The 15,505-nt window shown below is 44.6% G+C and overlaps 1 protein-coding gene across 2 annotated transcripts in view; it reads right to left on the minus strand.

The window, feature by feature from the left end:
- Positions 1–15,505, minus strand: part of LOC135899244 (solute carrier family 41 member 1-like) — a 65,628-nt gene continuing 50,123 nt past the window's right edge. Inside the window, exons 12-13 of one of the 2 annotated variants that reach the window (XM_065428522.1) lie at positions 14,928–14,978; positions 1–4,928 (exon numbers count right to left, since the gene is read on the minus strand). In XM_065428522.1, coding sequence (XP_065284594.1) covers positions 14,962–14,978 — 17 coding nt within the window. In that variant the 3' untranslated portion in view covers positions 1–4,928; positions 14,928–14,961. Of the gene's footprint in view, positions 4,929–12,943; positions 14,979–15,505 lie in introns of those variants that run through there. The other variant, XM_065428521.1, reaches the window with a different exon arrangement.

Genomic DNA, 15,505 nt, shown 5'->3' on the forward strand with positions numbered 1-15,505 from the left:
TCAAGTGAAACAGAACATTTACTACAGAACTGCTCATGCAAGTTCACAACAGAGACTACAGGGCAGAAAGCATGTCACAATGGGCATGAAAATGCAGGCGGCGACGGGTTTGGGACACAGTGGCTTCGGCATCACCTGCCAGGAATGTTTTCAACATGGCTTCAAACAGTCCATCTCAAAAGGATACAAAAATACATGGCCTCAACAACACCGGTATAAAAATATCTTTGAATCTGCAGTTCAAGTAGAGGAACACAGGTGGCATGGCGACATGCCTACTGACTAGGCAGGGAAACAAAGGAAAGTGACAAATGGAAGGGACAATGGGTGACAACACAGGCGGTAACATTAATCCAGGACAGAAACGTTAGCAACACAGGCGCCACAACACACAGCTTCACGTAACAACACCTCAAGCACTACTGGACTACGTTAAAACAGGGTGCATAAGTGAGCGCTTTCAAAAAAAAAAAAAAAAGGGTTCATTTACTGTCGACCTATCGATGCGTGAAACAAAAGCACAGACACTAGCTCACAGATTCTGCTCTATCTGATCCTTTCACAGCCTTTGGTGATGGCAACGTTGTATGAATAAACTTGTTTCATTTTGTTGCATGAAGAATATAAAAAGAGGAAAGATAGTTTTAAGATTAGTCGCTACATCAGTGCTGCTAATGTATCTGTATCTTCTGTACCGTGACGCTCGAAGCTATTCAGAGAGAAAGGCATCTGAATGAAGACAAATATTCCTTCTGTAAGAAAGACTTAAGCATTGTTCTTAACACAAAATCAGAGTTTAGCCATGGTATGCGCTTAAAAGGACATGACAGAGTTGAATTCTTTTCCAAGTCATGCAAAATAGAAACATTGAAAAAAATAATAATTTAACCGCATTAGCTGATGATTTGAGACTGAAAGCATCACTTTAAGAAGTGATGTAAATGCGGCATTGATTGACCTGCAATGAGTGCCATACATGGTGGCAAATTTGCAAATATGGAGCACATGAGAGTTTAACTTGACTATGCCACTGTCCTCTAATTCTGAACTGACTGCAGAAGTGCGCAGGATTTTTGTTTCAGATAGACCTTACAGCATCTTGATCATTATCTTTTAGAAAACCAAGCCCACGTCCCAAACATGTCCTTACTTGCTAGCTTCAGGTGTCAGTCTAGCTTGCAGGAGCCCATGCAGCTGTTAACCAGCAAGCTAAAGAACTTATTCCAAATACCACAGAGCACACGACATAGTTATTGGAGACAAGCTCCACAAGGCTGAGAAAGAATTCGAGCCATCTTGTGCCATAATTTTCCCACGCTGTGTCACTGGTGTAAACATTGGTCCAGAAAGCATTGCAGCTTTATTGTACTCCATAAGCAGTCAAATGTTTGCAATGTCCAAGCGCATTTGCTCTGGGTCAAGCATAGTGTCGTTACAGTAACACTAATAAACACTGCTCAAGACAGGGAGATCCACACCTCATAAAATAACCTGCAGAGTCCTACTGGAGCACTCTGACCAAATAATTCGAAATTCTGGCAAAATCTTGAGACACACTGCTCTTGCTTCATTGACAATTTCAGTGAGAGTTTATGAGCTGCATGCGACGTTTTCTGCTAGCAAAAAAGGAACTATTTGCCACTATATGCTTGGGCCGAGAGCTTAAACGGTTGGCAACATTCTGTGACTTCTACTGAACTGTCTTGGTCAAGAATGAGATTTTGTGCACGCTTGGATTCTGTATTCTGTACGGCACGTAGCTTGGCACACTTCAGAAACCACTGCATCACAGATACTGCACCAGTGCATCATCATTGGCGAAACACACCCCTTCCTAGCACACAGGTAGTAGGCATCTCAAGCTCTGATGTACATGGCTACCAAAATCAGCAGATTGTATAGCTCTCACTGTTATCCGTTGAAGTGCAGTATTAGCAGCAGCATTTTCTTTTTATGGGGTGGAGAAGAAGCAAGAGAAACTGCTGACCACATTGTAACTGTCAAACCTGAACAGCGGCTCACGTACAGTTCCCTTTGTCTTCACTCCCTTTGTGAGGTTCCTTTCTATCTGCTCTGAATTTCATACATGAAAAGCAGTGGCTGTCATTGCTATAAGGCAACTAAATCCACCTCGTTTACGTACATTAAAAAAAGAAAGCCGATTCTACAGCATCGATGAGGGTAGCTGTAGTCGTAATCAAGCTTACTAAGAGGTATAGATTGAAGGTAGTAAAAGCCTATCCTCCAACATCCAGTCACGATGATGAGGAAGCAGATCAGTCTTATGGAGATGTTGAATTAGCAATGAGAAAAGTGCAAGCTCAGTATACTGTAGTGATGGGCGACTTCAATGCAAAAGTGGGGCAAAAGCAGGCTGGTGAACAAGAATTGGCAACTACGGCTTCGATTCTAGAAACGCTACAGGAGAGATGCTGGTAGAATTCGCAGAAAGGAATAGGCTTCGAATAATGAACACCTTTTTCAGGAAGCGTAGCAAGAAAAAGTGGACCTGGAAAAGCCCTAATAGTGAAACAAGAAATGAAATTGACTTCGTACTTTCTGCTGATCCCAGCATAGTGCAGGATGTAGAAGTGATAGGTAGGGTAAAGTGCAGTGATCATAGGTTAGTGAGGGCTAGGATTCACCTCAATTTGAAGAGACAAAGCGCTAAATTCGTCAAGAAGAAACAGGTCAACCTAGAGGCAATAAGGGTAAAAGCAGACAAATTTAGGCTGGTACTTCCAAACAAATATGCAGTAGAGAGATGATGATGATGACATAGAGCTAATGAATGAAATCTTAACTAGGCTAGCTTCAGAGGCAGCATTTGAAGTGCGAGGCAAGGCACCAAGGCAACCAGTAGGCAAGCTCTCCCAAGTAACAAAGGACCTAATAAAGAAACAACAAAGAATCAAAGTGTCCAAATCAAGAGATAAGTTAGTATTTGCGGAAGTGTCAAAACTGATCAACAAAGCAAAAATAAGTGATATTCGAAACTATAACATGAGACTGAAGAAGCCATAAAAAATGGTCGCAGCCTGAAACTAGTGAGAAAGAAACTTAGCATAGGACAAACCAAGATGTATACACTGAAAGATAAGCAGGGTAATATCATCAGCAGTCTCAAAGATATAGTAAAAGCAGCATAGGAATTCTATACTGAGCTGTACAGTACCCAGAGGAATCAGGATACCTCAATTAGAAACAGTAATGAACAGGATACAGGAACTCCTCCTATAACTAGCAATGAGGTCAGAAGGGCCTTGCAAGACATGAAACGAGGAAGAGTGGCAGGAGAAGATGGAATAACAGTCGATTTAATCAAAGATGGAGCAGGTATAATGCTTGAAAAAATGGCGGCTCTCTATCGAAATTACTATCGACTTCAGTGTTTCCAGAAAACTGGAAGAATGCAAACATTATACTAATCCACAAAAAGGGAGACGTTAAAGAATTGAAAAATTATATGCCTATTAGCTTACTCCCAGTATTATATAAAATATTTACCAAAGTAATCTCCAATAGAATAAGGGCAACACTGGACTTTAGTCAACCGAGGGAACAGGCGGGGTTCAGGAAGGGATACTCTACACTGGATCACATCCATGTCATCAATCAGGTTATCGAGAAATCCGCAGAGTACAATAAGCCTCTCTATATGGCTTTCATAGATTACGAAAAGGCATTTGATTCAGCAGAGATACCAGCAGTCATAGAGGCATTACGTAATCAAGGAGCATAGAACGCTTGCGTAAATACTTTGGGAAATATCTACAGAGGTTCTACAGCTACCTTAATTCAACACAAGAAAACAGGGAGATACCTATAAATAAAGGGGTCAGAAATGGAGACAATCTCTCCAATAGTATAGACAATATTCTAATTGACATCAAGAGGAAAAAATGGAGCTAGGCAGGTCATGTAATGTGCTGGTTAGATAACCGTTAGACCGTTTGGGTTACAGAATGGGTACCAAGAGAAGGCAAACGCAATCGAGGTTGACAAAAGACTAGGTGGAGCGATGAAATTAGGAAATTTACGGGTGCTAGTTGAAATTGGTTGGTGCAGGACAGGGGTAATTGGAGGTCGCAGGGAGAGGCCTTCGTCCTGCAATGGACATAGAACAGGCTGATGATGATGAGGAAAAAGACAGTACACATTTGCAGTGTCAAGATGCTACTGCAGTGCATTATCTCCTCGACAGTGCAAGGTGGTGGTCAGTCGAAGACACAGATGTCGCAACAGGACATGCACTCCAGCATCATTGACAGACCAGAAATCTGTAACACTTAACCGTGCATGCAGTCTTGAGCATGCAAGTCGCAACTCGGAACAACTCTGTTCAAAACAGTAATGCCCTTGAGCACAGCTTACTCGCCTCAAACACACAGTTCTAAAAAAGGGACCTAATGCCGTGCTAGAAAAAAAAATGATAATGGTACAAGAAAGGCAGACAGCTTATCACATTCATAATGAGGGCATGACAGTCACAAAAAAAAGAATGTGTGCAGAACCCTACAATGTTATAGGTAAGCGATACGACGCAGCTGTCACTCGTTCTCTGGCAACTTACATGGTCAAAATTCTTGCACAAGCAGGTAAGACACACACATAAGTACAGCAGTGGTGCACAAAATATCAACAAGTGCATACAATCGGCACTGAACAAGCTACAATAAGTTAGTGTAAACACACTGTATGTTGATCAAGGATTGACAGTGTAAAAATAAAACAGCAAATAACAAAACATCTTCAAGTGCCAACACTTTAACAACCTGATGAACAAATGCGTCAGGCACCCTTCGAACATTTGTGTTACCAAAAATTAAAAAGAAAACACACGTTGTGTCATACTGCACTTAAAAAGATATTTTAAAAGCCCATGTGGCAAAATTCTTTACAAATGCAAGCCTTTTCACTCCCTGCATCTGCAAAAAATTTTTAAATACAATAAGTTGGGGAAAGGATTGGCCTTGATGCCAATTTGAAAGTTAAATACAGCAACAACCAAAAAATCACCGCCACCCGTTTCCTGCAAGCCATGATGAAGCATGCAGAAGTCAAAGAGGTGTGTGTTCCTGACTTTAGTTCTTGGCCATGGTACAAGCAAAGGAAAGTAAATCGAGAGCCAAAGTACAAGGTCCAGAGCACAGCTTGAGAATTTGTTGCCACATTTTTCATCCCAATCCATCATGTTCAGAATCATGCTTTTCTTTGTTGTGTCAAGTACTCCTGCCAAGTACGCAAAGAAACAGAGGGTGAAAATGCTTAGCGAATGTCCCAGCTCAAGACCAGTGCAGGAAGGTGTCACATGCCATTTTGTGACATAGCAAAGTTGTGTTTGAGCTACTTCTCGGCTGAGTTGAAGCTGAACCTGAAACTCGTGTGGGTTTGAGCAGTCTGATGCCATGACCTTGCCCTTTCTTCGCTTGTCATTACACTGTAGTTTAAACGCCTAGTTGTTCAGTACTAACTGCAACATTTCCCTACTTCATACCCATACACCCATGAACATTAATGTGTGTAGAAATCCCACAAACATGACACCACAAGGGTTGGTTGCATCAGTACAGCAAACTTTTCAGTTTCTTTAAGGCTTTTCTCAAACACACACCTTTTGTGGGATACACACAAAGGGGTGTATCTCCGAGGGGGGCAGGGCACATGCCCCCCCCCCCCCCAAATCATTCTTATCTATAGCAATAATATAGTAGTCTGTGGAGACTCGAATTCATTCCAAGCTCAAGCAAGTACAAGAGATTTGATGGTAAGTTTCTTATGCAATGGCTTCATCTTTTTTACTTTGGTAGTGGCTGTAAAATCAGTGCAATGAATGGAATGCAATCAAGACTGCAGGTGACCAGTTTTGTTAATGTCTGCACAGTTTTTAGGCTGTTAAGGTGACTGAACTGGTGGTCTACTTTGGCAATTTCATGCACAAAGTCAGACGACAGAAGTGATGGGTCATTACACAGTTGTACAGCTGTGTGTGCAATATTGCGAAAACGGACCAGCACTGCCAACTCGCTTGACTGAATGCCGATGGCTTTGGCCACTAAATTTCAGCCAACTGCTTGTGACTTCACATTTGGCATTTGGTTGGGCCGTCATGCGATGTTATATATTACAAGCTAATGCACGAAGTAGGGATCATGCTACGTTTTCAGCTGAGTGCAACATCAGAACGACCCACACAGCTATGCATGCTTTCGTACAATTTCTTTGTTCTTTAGATTTCAATCTTCTGTTTGCTGTGACAAGCAGTTTTCTGACAAGCTGACAGGAGCAGCTGCCGCATTTGACAGGTGCTTCACGACTGTACTAACATCATGAAAAGAAAAAATCAAGAAAGGCATATTTCACAATGTGCCCAAGAGTAGTAAATTCACAAACTTTAAAAAAAAAAAACAGCACTTAGTCATGCTTCATTTCAGCAAATTGGCTTTGCTGCGAAAATGCATTTTACAGAATACTGCTTTGATGAGGGAGTCCACTATGGTACAAACAGCTGTTCCGGCCAAGTCACTGGCAACTGTCATTTCACGAAACATTTTGTTTATTACCATGCCTTGATGTAGTACAGAGACCCACGTTTTTCTCTCCAAGTAATATTTATAAAAAGATTTTGCGCTTACTGCTTCTCTGTTCTTGCACAAATTTTGCAGATGGATCACATTTTATGGCTTGGATCGTTCAATAACACATTGGCACTGTTACTTGCCATGTTTGTCAATAAAGAAGTGTGAATTTGCCTTCATTTTCATTCATTTGGAACCACATAACACCTCTCTGTGATTAATGGAAACCAGTTCTGAAGGCCATGCTTTGCCATACTGCTGATGCCGGAAGTGACACAGCCTTAGACATCAATCACTGTGAGGGGGCACAGACAAAATCAAATTTGCATTCTTTCTTTTTTTTTTGTCAAACCAGGTAAGTAAAAGTGCCAAGTGATATACTGAAGGATCAAGACCAGAGAATACGATCTTGCAGCAAAACTTGAGGAAGAACACAGCAGTGATAGCTGCAAAATCTTTTTCATAATTTGAAAGGAAACACACAGGTCTATTATTTGCACAATAAACGGGGGTACGTGTGCTAACTGTGGCAATGCCAAACAATAAACGAGATTTTTATGAGAAAGCTGGGCTAATTGTTTCCGAGTATTCCGATACAGAATTTTCTAGTGCTGAAAATCTTACAGGACACCTCAAGGTTCACACAGGACCATAGCGGCAAGGACTGGCGTCAGTCCCGTGTGAACCTTGCTGTGCACTATCGGACTTTAGCACGGATTGTCAAGAATGGCGAGCCGCTAAGCAAGATTGCCACCTTGCCACCCGATTACGACAAGGGGTGCAAAACGCGCACCTCTCCCTCTCCGTCGCTGCAGCTGGGAGGCGTTCGAAGAAGCGGCCTTTGTGCTGAAAACCCGCTTCCTTCCTCCAGCCCCATCGACATTGTGACGGGACGAGTTCGGTGTGTGGACAATGATTCCAGAGTTCCCCAACGCGGAGCTGATTTGACACGCCTGGACAAGCTGCCGCGGGAACGACGTATTTTTGTGCTTCTCACGGTTCGGAGTGGCACGGAACAACGAGCGACCTCGATCGGCAACGATAGTTCCCGGAACGGCACCCGCCAACGCCGTCGTCGGGCATCAGAGCGCGGTTGCCTTTGTGTACGTAAACTGTTCTGCAGAGCAGCGGCGCGTTGGTGATGAGTAAACGAACAGTCGCCGCGTCGTAGGACCGGCGGATCGAGTGTATAAAAACTGTGGTTGTGCGCATGCTGGAGACACTTCTCTTGAGCAGTCATGTTAGACTGAGTCACTTCTCTCATGCAGTCATGTTGGACTGATACTCTTTTTCTCAAGCAGTCATGTTAGACTGAGTTAATTTCTGTAAATAAACCCCTTTTCCTCGTTCTCGATGAGAAGCAGTTCTTCACTTCATCAACGATCTCAGCGTAAATAAGTTGGACGACGGCATGGGCCAGCTACCTCCGAATTCATGCCGTACTCCAATCTTGGCAAAGGACCACGGACGATGGGATTGAGCCCCCAATCCTGACAACTGGCTTACAGCGGTGAGATGGACTTTGCGACATGGTGCTGTATCTGCGGTGAGTGCTTGGTTTTTGCTTTGACTCTCTAGGCTTCATTTTGTGGTTGTTCTGTTTAGAACAGTAGGGAAGCTAGATTGTTGTGTGTTAGCTAGGTTGTGTTTTCCTAGCTAGATTTAGAGAGCAGAATCAAGGCAGTAAAGCAGCAGTCATGGAGTTAAGGACACTGCTGAGAGACGAGTTGTTGATTGTTGGTGAGGAACTGGGCCTAGATGTACGCAAGGAAATGCTCAAATCGGAATTATTGGAGCTAATTTCCAATCAGGCCAGTGAGCAAGATATTGAAATGGGATTGGGACTTCTCAAAAAGAGAGACAAACGGGAAAAAGAAAGAGAAGAACGGGACAGAGAAAAACGAGAGAGAGAGGAACGCGATAAAGATCGCGAGTTTCAGTTAAGGAAAATGCAACTTGAACTTGAAAGCAAACGTTTGGAGTTGCCTCAAGGAAGTGAAGGCGCTCTGGGTCGATCAAGTGAGGCAGAATCGTACCGCATGGACAGGCTATTAAAGCCATTTGAGGTCGGGACCGACATAGGCTTGTTCCTAAGCAATTTTGAAAGGACTTGCGAGAAGATGAACTTCTGCCCGAGTACATGGCCACAGCGGTTGCTGTCTATGTTGCCGTGTGAGGCGGCGGAAGTAATCGCCAGACTGAGTGTGCAGGATGCATATGATTATGCAAAAGTTAAGGCTAGTCTCCTGAAGAAATACCGCCTTTCAGCCGAAGCTTTTCGGCAAAGGTTTAGGAGCACAGGCAAGAAAGATAGCGAGGGCTATCCGGAGTTTGCATATAGCTTAAAGGCCAACCTAGTCGAGTGGCTTAAAAGCGCGGAAGCGTACGACAGCAGAGACATGATCATTGAATGCATGTGTCTAGAGCAGTTTTACAAAACCATCCCCCAAGCTGTGAAACTGTGGGTGCAAGACAGAGGTAATGTAAACACTGTGGAAAGGGCGGCTGAATTAGCCGAAGAGTACGCAACCCGTAGAAAGTTGAACGCCGAGGAGGGAAACTGGGACGGTCGAAATGGACCGCGGAAACCATTTCCGTTCAAAAAGGGTGCGCAAACTAGACGATCCGAGCCTGTAGACATGGCGGAAAAGCCCGCAGAAAAGAGCGAGGAGAAACTTAACGGAGAAACCGCACAAAAAGAACAGAAAAGAAAATTCAAATCTTTTAGACCAATTCGCTGTTACAAATGCCACAAACTGGGACATATAGCTGTAAACTGCGAGAAGTCTAGCGTAGTTTTTTCCTACGTGGAGGAAAAAGATGAGAATATGGAACTTTTAAGTCCATATCTCCACGACCTGCAAGTTAATGGAAAACCATGCCGAGTGCTAAGAGACAGTGCCGCCACGCTGGACATTGTCCATCCGTCTTACGTGATGGTAGATGACTTCACCGGAGAAGTAGCGTGGATAAAACAGGTTGTAGAAGAACACAGCGTGTGTCTGCCCATGGCCAAAGTCAAAATCAGTGGACCATTCGGGGAACTAGAGACTGAGGCTGCAGTTTCCAAATTTTTGTCACTGCAGTATCCCTACATCTTTTCGAACCGCTCGAATCAGTTACTGCGTGACAGAGGGCTCAAACTGGGAGAGGGCATAGTACAGGCATTGACCCGAGGCCAAGCTCGTAAGATCGCGGCGCTTTCGGCTGAAAATGCTCAAGCTCCTCCAGCTGAAGCAGAAAAGGGGATAGCTTCAATACCCGAATCCGAGCTAGGCCCGAGGGACAAAAGAACAGTTGAGGAGAGCCTGCCAGTTGACCAGCTCAATGAGAGCGTAGCACTAGAGTGTCAGAGTTCTAGCCTGCAGGAAGAGCAAGCTGACGCAATCGCAAGCGAGACAGGGTCGTCATTATCACCGGCCTCAAAGAACTTTGATCAACTCTTACGCGTGGATAGAGAGTCACTGGCAGCTGAGCAAAAGAATGATGAGAGCTTAGCAAAATTACATGACACAGCTAAAGAAGGCATTGCTAGGCGCAACGTAACGATACATGAGAGAGGAGGATTGTTGTATCGGCATTACAGAGATCGAAAGGGTAGGATTTTAGATCAGTTAGTCATACCTACTAAGTATCGGGAGGACCTTTTGAGTCTTTGTCATGGAAATGGGTGGTCCGGCCACCTAGGCATAAACAAATCAAAGGAAAGATTGCTTATGGAATACTACTGGCCTGGCTGTTTCAAAGATGTAGAAAACTTTGTAAGATCATGCGACGCCTGCCAGCGTTCTGGTAAACCAGGAGAGACTTGGAAAGCTCCACTGAAGGTAGTGCCCTTAATAACAGAGCCTTTCAGACGACTGGTAATAGACACGGTAGGGCCTCTTCCAAAAACAAAATCAGGCTACAGGTACTTGTTTACCATGCTGTGTCCGGCTACCAAGTTTCCAGAAGCAATCCCTTTGAAAGAGCTCAGCTCCACCGAAGTAGTAGACGCGCTTTTGACAGTGTTTGCACGAGTTGGGTTTCTAGCCGAAATTCAGGCAGATCAAGGGTCAGTATTCACGAGCGCACTGACTTCCACATTCTTGCAAAAGTGCGGGGTAAAGTTAATACACAGTTCTGTCTATCACCCTCAGTCAAACAGTGTAGAGAGGTGGCATTCGGTGCTCAAGCAAGTTTTGCGTGCGCTCTGTTACGAGCACAAGGAGGACTGGGAGAACTGTCTGCCGGCAACTTTGTTTGCTTTGCGAACGGTTCCACATGAGGCGACAGGGTTCTCACCAGCAGAACTAGTGTATGGGAGGACACTCCGGTCTCCACTGAGAATGTTAAGAGAAATGTGGGAGGAAAGAGGGGAGAGTCCAACCGTGGTTGAATACGTGCTAAATTTACTGGAACGGCTAAGCGCAACCCGAGAACTAGTCAAAAAGAACACGGAAATAGCTCAAAGGAACGCCAAATTCTATTACGACAAGAATGCGAGACTTCGTACGTTTAAAGTCGACTTAACGATGAAAGCGGAAAAGTGTAGGTTTGGTTGTTCGCAGGTTACTTATCTGGGCCATGTTGTCGGTCAGGACATGAGATGGCCGGCTGAGCTGAAAATAGCTACGATTGGAGAATTTTCTCAGCCGCGCACGAAAACGGACCTGCGTTCATTTTTGGGACTTGTGGGGTACTATCAACGGTACATTCCGAATTACTCGCAATTGGCAAGTCCATTAACAGACGCCCTCCGAAAGGGAGCACCGAGTAACGTACACTGGGATAAGGACAAAGAGAACGCTGTCCAAAGTTTGAAAACGCTATTGGTTTCTCGCCCTGTGTTTCGCGCGCCAGACTACACAAAGGAATTCATAGTTCAATGCGACGCAAGCGACAGAGGTATGGGCGTGGTACTTAGTCAGGTCGGCAACGATAACGAGGAGCATCCTATCCTCTACGCCAGCCGTAAACTAAATGTAAGAGAGGAAGCCTACAGCGCTTCAGAGAAGGAATGCGCTTGTTTGGTTTGGGCCGCCCAGAAGTTGTTGTGTTACTTGTACGGAGCGAAGTTCATCTTCGAGACCGACCACTGTCCTCTGACGTGGCTCAATCAAATGTCACACAAAAACGGCCGCTTGCTCCGATGGAGCCTCACTCTCCAAGAGTACAACTTCTCCGTTAGATATAAGAAGGGAAAGTTGCATAGCAATGCGGATGGTTTGAGCAGGCTAATTTGAATTCTGCGTTTGGGGGTCCCGCCTAAATTTTAGGGTTACTAGTGTTAATTTTATTAAGCGAAGAAGATCCCCTCTCATTTGGCAGGATTCCCTCCATGATTGCTGAATGTGTCAGCAGGAATTTGCTTCAGAAATTGGCATAGTGAAATGTAGCATTTTTTTTGTTTCTGCACTTATGTTGTTATTGTTTTTTTGAAGCCTAGCGAGTCTAGAGTGAGAGCCAATGCACGTCATCTCGGCGCAGAGCCGTGTTGTGGGGTTCATTTTGCAGTTGCCTGTCCTTGTTGGATGTTTTGGGGCGGTGACATCAATGCACAAGTGGTCGCTGCGAGCCAAGACATCAATCCCCCCCTGACCAGCAGCCGTTCTCTTCCTGCCTAGCGGTTGTCAGCGCTAGACAGTCGAGACTTTCCGGGCCATGGAGGCGCTGTCAAGAATGTCGAGCTGCGAAACAAGATTGCCACACAGTTACGACAGGGCGACACGACGCGCACCTCTCCCTCTCCGTCGCTGCAGCTGGGAGGCGTTCAAAGAAGCGGCCTTTGCGCTGGAATCCGCCGCCTTCCACCCGCCCCATCGACATTGTGACGGGACTAGTTCGGCGTGTGTGAACAATGATTCCGGAGTTCCCCAACGCGGAGCTGATTTGACACGCATGGACAAGCTGCCGTGGGGACAACGTATTTTGGTGCGTCTCACGCTTCGGCACCCCGCCAACGCCGTCGTCGGGCATCAGAGCGCGGTTGCCTTTGTGTCTGTAAACTGATCTGCAGAGCCGCGGCGCGTTGGTGATGAGTAAACGAACAGTCGCCGCGTCGTAGGACCGGCGGATCGAGTGTATAAAAACTGTGGTTGTGCGCATGCTGGAGACACTTCTCTTGAGCAGTCATGTTAGACTGAGTCACTTCTCTCATGCAGTCATGTTGGACTGATACTCTTTTTCTCAAGCAGTCATGTTAGACTGAGTTAATTTCTGTAAATAAACCCCTTTTCCTCGTTCTCGATGAGAAGCAGTTCTTCACTTCATCAACGATCTCAGCGTAAATAAGTTGGACGACGGCATGGGCCAGCCACCTCCGAATTCATGCCGTACTCCAATCTTGGCAAAGGACCACGGACGATGGGATTGAGCCCCCAATCCTGACAGGATAAACAATTCATCATGATCATCAACATATTGTCGCTTCTCCATAATGGATGCTTTACATTACGTTTCTGAGACAGATGGTGCCACTGTTGCATTCACCGAGGAGGTTTGCATGCCTTGTCCGGCTGTAATGCACACAATTAGGGTTGCCAACAGTCCCGAATTTAGCGGGACATTCCACACTTCTTAGTAAATGCCCAGTGCCTCGACTTGACCAAGTCAGGAGGGCCATATATCCATTTTTTCTTTTTTTTCTACTGGATAGCCACAAATAGACTACATTTTCTTTTTATAATGCCCGACAGCTCATTTGGACATTCCTTTCGTGTGTTCTGTTACGCTGTCATATACATAAAGGCGGTTTTGTTTTTGTCATGGTGCAATATGGGTTGTAGGTCCTAGCCCTTCACAGTAGCTCTATCCATTTTGACAGCCGTGTTAGTCAGGAAACTGACCACTGGACCTTTCTTGAGACATTGCGACATGCATGGTAGAATTAAAAAAGTCTGTTCAACTTTATTGCACATATAGACTGGCAGCTCCTGGCACTGAAAGGGTTGGTCGCCGTAAAATACAGCCTCAAAACACAGCCATTTGCTACGTCGCAATAAGTTCGTCCAAGTGGCTCGAAAAATGGCTGCATTGTTCTGAAGGCAATTTAGGCTACATGACAGGACCCTCTTCGCATTATGAGCTTCCAAAGCTATGTTAGGTCAGATATATTAACTATACTCAGTTGCACCAACTGCAGTAAGGCAAAAAACTATGTGGGTCATTTCAATCAGTACAGAGAACTGCTACGTGGCAATGGCAGAGGGAGGAAGACAGAATGCCAACTGTGAGCCACTGATCTTTTCATTACCCTTCTATTTGGCTAGCATTGTGCGCACGAAGGGATTAGCGGAAGGCGATGGACGAACTTTCTTTTGTGTCTGGTGCCTGGCTTTTTTCTGCGCTGCATGACTTTGGTGAGAAAGCAATATAAAGCAGGAACTGTCCATGCAATCAGTCTAAAGTGCTAGTTTGTTTACATTTGAGTTTTGTGAACGGACTGGGCAAGAAACAAACAAAAAAGTCCAATTCATTTCAAAGAACACCTGATGATATTTTTGAGCTCACACACAAAGAAGAAAAAAAAAAAGTGGCAACGGTAAGATTCTTCAAGGTGGCCCAGAGAGATGTACGTGACATCAGCGGCGCTGCGTAGTGGCTCACTAGTATTGGTGAGTTCACTCTGCCACTCTTTCAAACTGGCCAGGCACGCATTACCTCAAAGCGAAATGACAAGCAAAAACACAGTAGCTTCAGCAGGGAAATAGTGCAAAAGGATGCAAAGAAAAGCGACACTGATTTCCAATCCCAATTTCCTGACACTGATAACTGTTTTCTTCAACAGTGTTTTGCTCCAAGTCCTCTCCACTGCCGTTTTTTCCTGTCGAAGTTGTGAACCAACCTGCCTGGATAAGTACCCTTCTGTAAACACATCATAAGAAGCCAACAAACACTGACATCATTGCTTAAACATATTGCTTCTTATGATGTGACTAGTAAAGATCGGGCCCCTCGGTTAACCCCTTTCTTCCCCTTCTGTAAACACAGTAACTCGCTTTCTAGAGAGCAAGGCTTGGTTAGTACAGAGCAAGGATTTCCCTATGTAACGCCTAGCAGATGAGCCATAACTGTAAAGCGTCAAAACACTCCTGACAACACACCCATGTTCTTGAGACACGCTGGTCGGTGTCGCCGCTAAAACGGGAGGTGCGGTGGGTTGGCACAGACCACAGTTCATTGTGCCGACACCTTGCACCACAGTGTATTCAGAGGGTCAGTGACCAGAAGAATCAAGACGGTGTCGCAACGTACAGGACATGCGCATAACACTTACACCACCGATGCAGAAAGGAACCTTTCCCCAGAACGGCTGCAGTGCCACCGAAATCAACAGTAGAAACATTCAGAGTTTGAAAATATACTCACATGTCCGAGTTCATCTCTAAGATTATATTAGTCACTATGGTAATGCATCTCCTAATGACCAATAAAGAAAGAAAGAAAAAGAGAAAACGGGAGCTGTAGAATTGTGACGAGCAGAAGTCGGGATCAATTTTCATGCACCTATAGCCCTAATTCGTACGTGTAAAAACGTAGATTAAATGAAAACACTTAATGCACCTAGCTTTGTTTCAAATTCAAGCTACCCCGCCAGAATGGCTGACAAATCGTGAATTTAGCAAAAAAACGAAGAACATAGTGTTAATTCTGCCTGCTAAAGAAGAATGCGGCATTACCTTTCGTAAATAATATGTAGCGTTATGGTTCATCAATGTGGTTTACAAGATGTGCAGCAGGCAATGCCTCAATAATGAAGCTTTTGCTCTAAAGAACAGCCCAAAGAAAAGTTCCAGTATTAAATTGCTATAGGTGCTAGAAAATAACGCCAAAATAATACATTAAAAAACAAAGTTGAAAGACACCAAGAAACACGAAATCATTGGCACCCTTTCTGCAAAGGTAGCAATAAAAAAAAAAAACGAGACTAATGAATTCGCTCTTGT

This window comes from Dermacentor albipictus, chromosome 5 (genome assembly GCF_038994185.2).
Source record: "Dermacentor albipictus isolate Rhodes 1998 colony chromosome 5, USDA_Dalb.pri_finalv2, whole genome shotgun sequence".
NCBI classification, from domain to species: domain Eukaryota; kingdom Metazoa; phylum Arthropoda; class Arachnida; order Ixodida; family Ixodidae; genus Dermacentor; species Dermacentor albipictus.